This window comes from Neomonachus schauinslandi, chromosome 9, assembly GCF_002201575.2.
Source record: "Neomonachus schauinslandi chromosome 9, ASM220157v2, whole genome shotgun sequence".
Classification (NCBI taxonomy): domain Eukaryota; kingdom Metazoa; phylum Chordata; class Mammalia; order Carnivora; family Phocidae; genus Neomonachus; species Neomonachus schauinslandi.
This window is the reverse complement of record NC_058411.1, coordinates 11626634-11639348: the sequence shown is the minus strand read 5'-3', so window position 1 is coordinate 11639348 and position 12715 is coordinate 11626634. Positions and strand designations below refer to the sequence as shown.

The following is a 12715-nucleotide window of genomic DNA, read 5'->3' as shown; positions in this document are numbered from 1 at the left end:
GCTTAACCAACTGAGCCACCCAGGCGCCCTATTTTTGTCTTTTATTATCCTTTTATTATCTCTGTTTTATGTAAGCTTTAGCTTCCTAAAATTATGACAAGTTTCTTTTTTAAAAAAGGACCATTTATTATACTACTTGCCGCTGCTTGTGATGTTCATCTTAGGGCACGACATAGAAGTTAAACACCATAATTAGAAGTGACTCTGTTGTACCACATTCATCAGACTCTCATTTCTTTATTTTTTAGATTTATGAAGAACTCTTCCCTTGAATTCATGGTGTTTCATCCTATGTACAACTGAGATATCAGTAAGTAATGAATGTGTCTAATAAAGATACAGCTTTATTATGTTATGAGCAATTGTATTAAAAATATCTTCACCTATTGAAATCTGAGTCTGTGTGCAAAAAGGTTTAACATGAACTCATTTACTTCTGTCTGCAAGATATTTCGTATTTTCACTCCCTAATCTAAAGAAAGGGGAAGTTAAGGTGGATTTGAGTTAAAAAGAGTTTCTCTTAGGCCATTAATATAATTATCGTACAGGAAATTTTTTGGCAGGGAGAATTTTTAGTAGATCCTTTCCAAAATTGTATTTATAAATGATTTTCATCAAATTGGAGAATTAATATCTTTGTATTTCTCATACCTCACAAATAGGAACATGCTAAGCCAATATATTTTTAATTTTAACTTACTTGTTTCTTCAGTTCTTTACTGAACAACTGCTATGTGTTTAAAACATGTGCTAATATAGTAAGGATACAAAAATGGATCAAGCCTGGTCTTACACTCAAGAGAGCTCTCACAAGCAAAGGGAAGTGCGTATAAATAGGTAACTGTTAATGGTGCGGTAAGGGCACTAAGCTCATTTGACACGAGCCATACTTCATTCGTTTAAGAAGCTTTTATTGACCCTCTACTACGTGTTAGGCACTATGGAGGCATTGGAGGATAACTGTGACCAAAATAGATAAGGTCTATTTTTGCATGGAGTCCATGATCTAGTGCTGGCGTGAGGAGGAGAGATGGGGGTGGGCAAAGCAAGTAAATAAGTAGCAGGTATAGAGAGCAGTATTTTGAGGGAAATGGAGTGATGTTGCAGGATGTAACAGGTAGGGAAGGACTTTAGAGTTGTTAGAAAACCATCTCAGAGAATAAATTTGAGGCAGGGAAAATACACAAACTAGCTAGAGATCTTAGTGACAATGGAGATGGAAGGAAATTTGAGAAATAGGATGGAGGTAAAAATGCAGCACTTACCGATAGATTGGATGTGGGATACAAAGGAAAGGAAGGACTCAAGGATGATGCCATCCGAGATCAGATGATACTTATGGCTGCGGAACTGGTGCGATTACCTGGAAAGAAAGAAATAAGTCCTACGGAAGAGCACTGCCACATTTAGAGGTTAAAGAAAGAAAGTAACTAGCAAGGGAGATGGGGGAGTGACGAGTTAGATACAAGGAAAACCAGGAGAGGGTTGACACGGAAGCAGAGGGAGGAGAGCATTTCAAGGAGGCCGAACACTTACTTTTACTGAATGTTGCTATGATTTCTGCCAGTTGAGGCCAGAGAAATAAATGCCCATTGGCTTAAATTGCATAGAGGTTGGTCAGTGACCTTGATGAAAGCACTTTTTTTTAAGATTTTATGTATTTATTTGACAGAGACACAGCAAGAGAGGGAACACAAGCAGGGGGAGTGGGAGAGGGAGAAGCAGGCTTCCTGCTGAGCAGGGAGCCCAATGTGGGGCTTGATTCCCAGGACCCTGGGACCATGACCTGAGCTGAAGGCAGACACTTAACGACTGAGCCACCCAGGCGCCCTGGTGAATGCACTTCTGGTGGGCTGGTGGAGGAAGATGCTAGCTTTGGGAGTCTGAATGGGAGGCGAGAAAGTGGAGACACATTTGTGGACAAATATTCTGAGAACTTGCTGTGAAAGGGGAGCATAGAAGTGATGAAGTACTTGCAGGGGATTGTAGGATTAAGAGCGGGTTCTTTTAAAAGATTTTATTTATTTATTTGAGAGAGAGAGAATGAGAGAGAGAGAGCACATGAGGGGGGGAGGGTCAGAGGGAGAAGCAGACTCCCTGCTGAGCAGGGAGCCCGATGCGGGACTCGATCCCGGGACTCCAGGATCATGACCTGAGCCGAAGGCAGTCGCTTAACCAACTGAGCCACCCAGGCGCCCAAGAGCGGGTTCTTTTAAATTGGGGAATTCTAGAGGATCTGCGTATGCTAATAGGAATGGTACATCAATGATACATGGATATTGCAAGGAAAAGAGGGAATGACTGAAGAGGTTCAGTCCTCTAGAAGGTAAAAAAAATGAGAATAGGATCCAGAGTACTCATGGGGATTGGCCTTGGATGAGAGCAGTGCCATTGATTCCTTGTAATCAGAGACACAACAGTGTTCATGCAGATACATTAATAGAATTGGTATTGGAGAATGGGTTACTGTCTAATGACTTTGTTTTCTAACTGAAGAATGAGGTGAGATGATCAGCTGAGAGTAGGGTGGAGGGAGTGGTGCATGATGCTTGAGCAGAAAAGAGGTGATGTGAAATCATATCTCAGAGATAGTCAACCTACTACAAAAACTCAGATTGATAGGTAGTGCTTAGTGCCTGTTTGATATATGTATATATATTTTTTCCATTTGAGATTTTTGACTTTAAAGAGTAAGTAGCACAGTGGTGGGATTGTTTGTTTGTTTTTTCTCTGGCAACATTCAGTTTCTGGAATAGGCAAAGTGAAGGACTGGAGTCAGTCAGGGTTGGGGTTTTGCCAGGCTGGTATAAGGAAGGACTAGAGCGGCCAGATACTTGATCGTGTTTGCAAGATACTCATGGTGGATTGTGGATCAACAGGAAGGACATGAATGGAGACAGGAGAGGGTGAAAGAGCAGTTGGGGGGTTAGAGATTCGGTGAGGCCGAAGGATGTTCGAGGTGGGATTACTGAGTAAGCAAGGCGGGAGTGAGAGCATGAGACGCCAGAAGGTGAACATTTGGAAATGGTGCAGCTCAGGGGTGATGAGGTTCAGGGCATAACCGTGGTGGTGGGAGGCTGAAGTGAGACGAGGTTATTGGAAGTGAGAAAGGGGACTAGAGTCTGTAGCGGAGTTACTGAGGAAGACTGAAATCAGGTATTAAAGTCCTCAGGGAACGAGGTCCGATTAACCTATGCCAGCAGTGAAGAGGGAAGAGGGAAGGTTCCTAGTGAACTATCTGGGAGGGCCCGGAGTATTTGGAGGAGGAAGGAGAAGATCTGGTTTGGAAGCTGCAGTGAGGAGCAAGGAGCACAGACTTCCTGCTTCGGAGGCACAGGGGGTACAAGGAAGAAACCCTTGAAAAGGCTGCAGGAGAAACAGTTCCTGTGAAGGTTATCAGGCGAAGAAAGAGAACCTTCAGGGAAGAGGTGCAGTTTCGGGTGAGGGTAAGCAGCGTCGTTCCAGAGGACATACTGGAAGGACTTGGGAGGGATAGAAAGTAGAGGAGTGGATCCGACTGGCAGATGTGCACATCAGTGATAATGAACAACCCAGGAGTCTTGGGTCTTTGCCTGTGACTGGGGAGAAAAAGGATGGGAAATGTGGTGGGATTGGTCTCCTGACACATTGTCATGAAAGGTGACAGCTTACCTGACTTTGTTGATAGGACCTTGGGTAGCTGGTAAGAGACCATCAGGTATGCGTGACCTCTCCTTCTTGCATAGTTGGCCAGGGAAGGCTAATTTACTTCAAGGAGCTAAGATCTGAAATATTGCTGTGGAGCTGTACTTCGCTAATGAATGTTTTTGTAACATCTGTTTAATAGCATGCAATTCTAGGTCTTAAATCCTAATAGATGTGCTCATGTTATATCTCCTTGAAATATACACAGTAGGCATCCCAACATAAATTCCATCAAATATATGTTGAGCACCTACCGTGTGTCAGGTTCTCTTTTAGGAATTGCAAACATGAGATTTTACCTCTGTTTTTTTAGTTGCTTACTTTCCAGCGCAAGCATTTTTAACATTCAATGCCTGAAAAGTATGTGGATTTCTATGTGTTTGTTTGTTTTTTGACGACTGAGGGGAGAAGGAACAGTCCACAGCTTTTTATCAGATTCTCAAGGGGGTCTATTTATTTAAGGACCCCTGGTCTAATAGGAGAGAGAGACATGAAAGCTAATCATTGTAATGCAATGAAATCATTGCCATCACAGAGAAAAATAAAGGAAGCACAGATTCACCTTGAAGAATGAGTTCATTAATTATCTATTTATATATTGAGGAACTTGGTAGTCTCTATTCTAGGTAATTTACACATTATTTGAAATCTTCCAGCATCCTTTTTATGTGTATTATATTGAAGATTTATTTATTTATTTTTAAAGATTTTATTTATTTATTTGAGAGAGAGAGAGAGAGAGCAACAGAGATAGAGAAAGCACGAGCAGGGAGGAGAGGGAGAAGCAGGCTCTCCGATGAGCAGGGAGCCCCACATAGGGCTAGATCCAGGACCCTGGAATCATGACCTGAGCCGAAGGCAGACGCTTAACTGACTAAGCCACCCCGGTGCCCCATGAGATTGATTTATTTTAGAGAGGGAGAGAGAGTGTGCACTGGGGGGTGGTGAGGGTGGAGTGGAGAGGAGCAGAGGGAAAGTTTTAAGTAGACTTTGCACTGAGCACGGAGCCAGATGCGGAACTCTTATCTCATGACCCTGAGATCCCTACTTGAGTTGAAACCAAGAGTCGGACGCTTAACCAACTATGCCAAGGTGCTCCGTTTTATGTGTGTTATTAATACTCATGTTTATAGGCTGGAATACATAAGTGAGGAAAGGTTAATTAATTGCTTAGAACCACCTAGTAGTAGTTTCAGATCTGAAACTGATTCTAAAGTCTACTGCTTTTCTTTTTTTTTTTTTTTTAAAGATTTTATTTATTTATTTGACAGAGACACAGCGAGAGGGGGACACAAGCAGGGGGAATGGGAGAGGGAGAAGCAGGCTTCCCGCAGAGCAGGGACCCTGATGCCAGATGCAGGGCTGGATCCTGAGCCGAAGGCAGACGGCAGACTGAGCCACCCAGGCGCCCCATGTCTACTGCTTTTCATTAAGCCACACTGGGAGCCCACTGAAGGACTCATTGTAAACAAGAGTACATAAGATCATGTTTGTACTTTGAAATTTAGCAATGATGGAAATAGGTCTTTAAAGTGTTTGCTTTCTGGGGCGCCTGGCGCCTGGGTGGCTCAGTCAGTTGAGTGTCTGCCTTTCAATTCAGGTCATGATCCCGGGGTCCTGGGATCGAGCCCTGCATCGGGCTCCTTGCTCAGCATGGAGTCTGCTTTTCTCTGCCCCTCCCCCTGCTCATGCTCTCTCTCTTGCTCTCTCTCAGATATGTTTATGGAATTTCTGCCCACTTAGAAACCTGATGCAATGTTAATTTGTACATTGTTTGTTAGACTATGATGTATTTTTAATTATGTTTTTATTTCTTTTGAGAAGACTTTTTGGATTGTTTTTGGACCAAAAATGACATCTATTATCAAATTAACTACCCTCTCTGGGGTTCAAGAAGAGTCTGCTCTTTGCTATCTTCTGCAAGTTGATGAGTTTAGATTTCTGTTGGACTGTGGCTGGGATGAGCACTTTTCTATGGATATTATAGATTCCCTGAGGAAGTAAGTTACTTTTCATATTTCTAGACTTTTATTAAATGAACTTCTCTTTTCTACACTGTAATACCATCTTGATGATATACGGTATTTGCTTTCTTTCCTCTATTTTGATTTATAGTAAAAGGCTTAGTTTTACTTACTCCAAAGAGCCAAATAGTGACTGTTTCCATTTGTAAAGTTTTGATTGCATTATAAACTGTTTGTTGAAATTCAGTAAAATGTTAAGTGTTACTTGGCTAATGGATCCCAGTAGAGATTTTTTGCACCATAATTTTAGAGAAGAATAATTATGTAAGAATTTGAAGAGAGGAAAAACCTTCCATGTGAAAAGTCTGCCATCAGATCACATTCGCTTACTTTTTATGTCTTTTGATCCTTCATATTGAGCTTTGGTGCCCAGAATAATGACCATGAGATACAAAAGGATACTAATCTATCAAAGAAAAATTCACTTAATGCTTGTGGTATTGTACTAATTATGGAAGGAAAGAGAACTTAAATATTTAAAAACTGAGAACTTTTAGCAAAACATTTTTTTTCTAATTTCTTCTGTCAGTGAGACCATATGCTTTATTAATTGAAGTTTCACTATAGTGAATATGCTATCAGTCACCATGCTAAAAAGCAGAGGCAAAAATCCATAATAAATATATGGCCATTTAAATATCCTCTCCCTAACAATTTCTGAAATTTCAAGTTGAGTTCTTGAACTTTAATAGTATATGAAACAGCCATTCACAAGCAGCTTATGTGTGGTATCTACTGATGCTCTTTTTTCTTTTTTTATGTGTGTAGACATTTTTTTTATGTGTGTAGACGTTTTGTGCAACACATACCATACTTTTGATATCTATGCAGGACGGGGTAGTAGTAACTGGTATTGCTAGGTATCATAATTTCAGCTCTTCTGCTCTTTTACCCCAGCCTAGTCTTTACTCTTAAAAACAAGATTGGAGAAATTGAGAAGCCATTTTGATCATGTTCTCCTAGGCATGTTCACCAAATTGATGCAGTACTGTTGTCCCACCCCGATCCTCTTCATCTTGGTGCTCTCCCGTATGCCGTCGGGAAGCTGGGTCTGAACTGTGCTATCTACGCGACCATTCCTGTTTATAAAATGGGACAGATGTTCATGTATGATCTTTACCAGGTAACTCAAGCAATTAAAAACTGCTTTTTACACTCCTGTAGTGATCATGTTTAACCTCTGATTTATGTGCTGCTTTTAGTCTCGACACAATACAGAAGACTTTACACTCTTCACGTTAGATGATGTGGATGCAGCCTTTGATAAAATACAGCAGTTAAAATTCTCTCAGATTGTGAATTTGAAAGGTAAAAAATGATTCCAATAGTAAGTAATTGGACCAAGGGGGTTTAACTGATTTTGAAAAGTACAAGGGGAATTTGTAGTAAAAATCATAGGCACTGTGGTCTGAAAAAGAAAAGATTAGCATGTTCTCACATGGAATGCTGAACTTCTCCCAAGTCATTTGGATTTTAAACATTCCAGATTAAATACTAACACAATGTTAATAGCTCGAGCCTTTTCACATTTAACTTGGGAATGACTTATTTAGTGTTTACTGTGTATGATGCACAAAGGTAACGTGCCAGATCCTCCTCCTAGGAGTTCACGGTTGAGGGGCTCAGATGACTAAATGTAGTGATTGAAGTCTTGAAGGAAATGCAGTGCCTTGGCAGCATAGTAGAAGATAACTGAATTCTAGAATTGGGTATTAAGAAGTTTATTACTTAATTAGGTCAGGAAGCCCTCTGTTAAGTATAGATTTCTCATCTGTGGAGGGAGATTAAATATGAAGCCTTGCGTTGAAATTGAGAAAATGGTGCCATGGTGGACTCTGATGAGTTGACCAAGAAATAACAATGTCACAACAGTTGGGCTTGTACTTAATTTTTCTATAGGATAAATTTTTTACCATGAGATTTGTATTGTTACTCTGTCAATTTCAGGTTAGCAAAAATGGAAACATTTGATTGTGTGTGTACCGAATAAATATTCAAATTTATTCATTCATATTAAGTAATTTAATAGGGTACTGGCATTTAAATCCAATCTCTAATATTTCAGTTTATGAACACAGATACGTCTGCAAGAATTCATAACAAAACGACAAGAGAGTTTGTCTACAGTGAGGGAATGGAGTAGCTGGGGGGGGCAGAAGAGTGAGACTTACATTTTCAGTGTTTGCCTTTTTACTTTGGGATTTTGTATCACTGCATATATTAGCTATTAAAAATAGTTTACAAATAAATAAGCTTTCTTTAGGCTTGTAAAAGAAATCTGAGTATTGTCTCTCTCTTATTAACATAGGTAAAGGACATGGCTTGTCTATCACACCTCTGCCAGCTGGTCATATGATAGGTGGAACAATATGGAAAATAGTCAAAGATGGAGAAGAAGAAATTGTGTATGCAGTTGACTTTAACCACAAGAGGGAGATGTAGGTATATCCAGACAAAAGCTAATGGAAATGCAGTTGGTATTGTTTCATTCTTTGGAGGGAAAATTAAACTAAAAAGTTCTTTTTTTTTTTTAACTAGAAATCTAGAACTACTTAAAGGCCTCAAATAGTGAATTTTTTGCATTGTGAGGGGAAACTTTGATATAAGAGATAATGTATTTTACAAACTGACATGTAAGTATCCAGTCTAAAACAGATATCTCTCTGGAGATGTTGCAAAGGAGATTAATTTTTGTACGTAAAATTATATTTTATATGCTACTTGACCTGTTATTTGAAGGACCTTTGTGGGTTTTTTTTTTTGTAAAGTTAGTAATTATGATATAACTATATTTAAAGTCAAACTCCTTTTAAAAGGGACACAGTAGTTGTAATTTTAAATACTTTGTTTTCTACTCACAGCATTACTATAAAATTGTTTTGGCATTTAGTTTCATAGAGGCTTCTTTTGTAATTTCTGTACATTAAGTTCATAGTTATTTTGTATGAGATTACAGTAGCCTCAAGATCTTTTGTATCTTCTATTTAGAAGTATATAAGACTAATAAGTTTTAGGCTCTTTTAATCACAGATTAATGAGGAAAGTATGGGTATTCGAGTAAATGGTATTCAAACATTTTGGGAAAAAGTCAGTTTGTGGTTTTTCTTGTTTGTTTTTTACCACATAACAAATAAATTTCAGATGGATTAGAATAAAATAGAAAATGAAACCGTATGGGTGAGTCTAATCTCTGATAAGAGTATGTGAGTGTAAAGGCAGCGGATCAAGTTACAAAGGAAAACTCTGATAGATTTGATTACATACAGATTCAAAACATCTGAAACAGTAAACTAAAGACCAATAAAATAGGGAAAATATTTGCAGCTTGTTGGCTAAAGGCTTACGTGTGTAAGACCAGGTATTAACCAATCAAAAAGATGCCAGTTACAACATGGACCAAAGTTATAAAGTAAAAAACTTTAAATAGTAATTCTTTTTAAAATTAAATATCCTTAAAATGATGTTTAAATGGTAGTATTCTTCTAGGAAATCGTGAGTTGCTCATTCTTTCTGGAAAAGGTAGAGCTTTCTGAAAAAGGTTAAATCTTTCTGGAAAGCCATTTAGCAAAATTGTGTATTGTAGTAAATAATTTCTAGGAATGTGGCCTAAAGAAACAATCAGAAATGCAATCAAAGTTTTTTGCAAAAATGTTCTTTGAGATTATTTATAATGATGAGAAAAGTAACCTAAACAAAGGGAAGTGATCAGATAAAATACACAGTAAGAGGTTTTTACAATTGTTAAAAAATAGATTTAGAAATCAGTTTTAGTGTCATGGGAGAAAACCAGGGTATAGAACTGAGTATAGAGGCATATACATGAGATACCGGTTTTGTAAAATATATTCACACATATATGCTTAGAAAAGTGTATTTGGGGGCGCCTGGGTGGCTCAGTTGGTTAAGCGTCTACCTTGGCTCAGGTCACGATCCCAAGATCCTGGGATCAAGCCCAGCGTTGGGCTCCCTGCTCTGCGGGAAGCCTGTTTCTCCCTCTCCCACCCCCTCTGCTTGTGTTCCCTCTCTCACTGTCTCTCTCTCTGTTAATAAATAAATAAAATCTTAAAAAAAAAAAGAAAAGTGTATTTATATGCTTAGAAGGATGTATACCAAAATATTATATCGATTTCTCTGAGTGATGGAACTCTGGAAGATCTTAATTTTCCTTTTTTTTAAATGTACTAGATTTCTTATTAATGAGCACCTGTCCTTTTATAGTTAGGGAAGGAAAAGTCTTTTAAAAGGAAGTTGCTTATTTTTTAGGTGAGATAAGCAGCTGTTTATTTGAAGTAATGTTATACTCCTCTTCTTCAACTTTGTTATAGCCATTTAAATGGATGTTCCCTGGAAATGCTAAGCAGACCCTCCCTGCTTATCACAGATTCCTTTAATGCTACGTATGTGCAACCTCGGAGAAAACAGAGAGATGAGCAGCTTCTGAGTACGTATTACATAGTAATGTCCTCTGTGGAGGTGCATGGTAGTATGAATTACTGTTTCTTCTATTTTGTTTAACACTTTTCTGGTCATGAGAGATTGGTTAACTCTAATTTTTTTTTTTTTTTTAAGAGAGGGAGATGTGGGGGAGGGGCAGAGGGAGAGAGAGAGAATCTTAAGCAGCCTTCACCCCCAGTGTGGAGCCCATGTGGGGCTCAATCTCCCGACCCTGAGATCATGACTTGAGCCAAAATCAAGAGTTGGATGCTTAACTGACTGAGCCACCCAGGTGCCTCTAACTCTAATATTTTTGAAAAAATATTATGTGACCATATCATTATTTTGTACAAAAAGATGCTTTAGTTCATCTGAATTCAGCTTTTATGGGATAGGTGTAGAGATTGACTTCTCCCTGTCATTCAGCACATAGCTAGCTCTATGTGGCATTCACTGATATAGGTCTAGGGAATGCCAGAATACATGAAGAGCTCATAGAAATCTATTAAAAAAGGGCACCTGGGTGGCTCAGTTAGTTAAGCGTCTGCCTTTGGCATAGGTCATGATCCTGGGGTCCTGGGATTGAGTTCCGCATCAGGCTCCCTGCTTAGCAGGGTGTCTGTTTCTTCCTCTCCCCCTGCTGCTCCCCTTGCTTGCGTGCTCATTCTCTCTCTCTCTCTCTCTCTCTTAAATAAATAAAATCTTAAAAAAAAAATCTATTAGAAAAACACATACTCTAAAAGAAAAATGAGCAAAGGAAAAAAAAAAGAAAAAAAAATGAGCAAAGGAGATACATGAGGATGCAAATAGTCCATTGATTTTTGGTGTTGGGAGTCTTACACTCTAATCTAGTAGTCTCAGTTCTAAAGAGGAGCCTCTGGGCCATCCCTGGTTGCTTCTGCTTTGGCTCCAGCTGCTTTACCTTCTTTTTTTATAAGCTACATGGGATTTCAACAGGAAAATTAGATTCTACTTTTAAATATGTTTGAAACCACTGCTTTCATATACCTACTTAAAAAGCAGAGCTTGTGGGATGCCTGGGTGTCTCAGTCGATTGAGCATCTGCCTTCGGCTCAGGTCATGATCCCAGCGTTCTGGGATCGAGTCCTGCATTGGGTTCCTTGCTCAGCAGGGAGCCTGCTTCTCCCTCTGCCTGCCACTCTCCCTGCTTGGGCGCGCTCTCTCGCTCTCTCTGACAAATAAAGTCTTTAAAAAAAAAAAAAAAAAAAAGGCAGAGTTTGTGTATTGTGTTGTATTCACTTTAAGAAGGTGTTTAGTTCTTGTGTTTTTTTGTTTGTTTTTGCTAGAGTTTGGTTTTACCAAGTGTTTCCAAGCCAACTTTAATGTAGAGCAAGGAAATCTACTCCTAAAGATACTTTTGTTGGAAGAGGGAATTTGATCTATATTTTATTGTGTAGGCATACATACACACAAAATGTGTACGTACAAAATAAAGTATGAATGTGTGTACTTGTGTGTATAAATTTGGGAATCATTTGTAACAGAGTTGTAAATAATTGGCCCCAGTGTACTGTATGAATGTCATTTTTTATGTGGACTGTGGGTGAAGAGGGCTGGGGACCACTGATTTACACTTTTTCAGTGAAAAAAAATTGAGAATTAATGGCATTGTCTTTCATTCCTATGAAGATACATTCACAGAATAAAAAGTAGTTGTAATAACCTGAGTGGAATTTTTAAAATTGTGTACCTGTCCTAATAATTGCTTATTTATAAATTTCAGACTTTATACTGGAGATTAAGTCATCTTTAATTTTGCAGCAAGGTATTGTTATGTTCTCTATGGATTTTACATTCTTGTGTTCTAGCAAATGTCCTGGAAACACTTCGAGGTGATGGAAATGTATTAATAGCAGTGGACACTGCAGGCAGAGTTTTGGAACTTGCTCAACTCCTTGATCAAATCTGGAGAACTAAAGATGCAGGATTGGGTGTCTACTCACTGGCACTCCTGAATAATGTCAGCTATAATGTGGTGGAGTTTTCCAAGTCCCAGGTTTGTTTTCATGGTGTCATTTGCAATACAGAAGTTTGCTACAGAAATTGGACTTCTGGAAAACAATGTTTTAGTTGCCCTTTGGATTTTATTCTTCTGTTGAAGAGGTTGATGGTGATGATGATAATGGTAATGAACCACTTGTTCTGTGTGTTAACATGGAATATTTCGTTTAGTCCTTCTAGATCCTATGAAGTAGGTTCTGTTTTTGTCCCCATCTTACAGATTGGGCAAGTTGCTTCCCTAATGCTTGGTATCACAATCTGTAAAATGGGGACAAAAGTAGAACCTACCTCATAGGATATAAGTGTTAGAATCCATTTTTCTCTTCTTTCTGAATAAGCTCTTTCCCTTGAAATAGCAATCTTGGGTAAGATATTTATTTAAAACTTATACTCTGCTTTCTCAGTAAGATTTAAGGTGACTTGTAACTGAAATATAATGCAAAATTGGATTTTTAGGGATGAACTATGGGGGTGGGAGGATATAATGGGGAACAGAACAGAGAATAAGCTGCTCATCAGAATGGTACATGTTTAAAGAACCATTGGTGGTA

General features: G+C 38.8%; 1 protein-coding gene across 3 annotated transcripts in view; it reads left to right on the top strand.

Moving 5' to 3' along the window:
- CPSF2 (cleavage and polyadenylation specific factor 2) overlaps window positions 1–12715 on the top strand; it is a 33410-nt gene that overhangs the window by 3379 nt on the left and 17316 nt on the right. For 2 of the 3 annotated variants that reach the window (XM_021679644.1, XM_044917814.1), the window contains exons 1-6: window positions 5524–5684; window positions 6672–6831; window positions 6911–7016; window positions 8017–8146; window positions 10034–10149; window positions 11972–12159. In XM_021679644.1, the coding sequence (XP_021535319.1) occupies window positions 5536–5684; window positions 6672–6831; window positions 6911–7016; window positions 8017–8146; window positions 10034–10149; window positions 11972–12159 (849 nt within the window). In that variant the 5' untranslated portion in view covers window positions 5524–5535. Of the gene's footprint in view, window positions 1–248; window positions 311–5508; window positions 5685–6671; window positions 6832–6910; window positions 7017–8016; window positions 8147–10033; window positions 10150–11971; window positions 12160–12715 lie in introns of those variants that run through there. The other variant, XM_021679643.2, reaches the window with a different exon arrangement.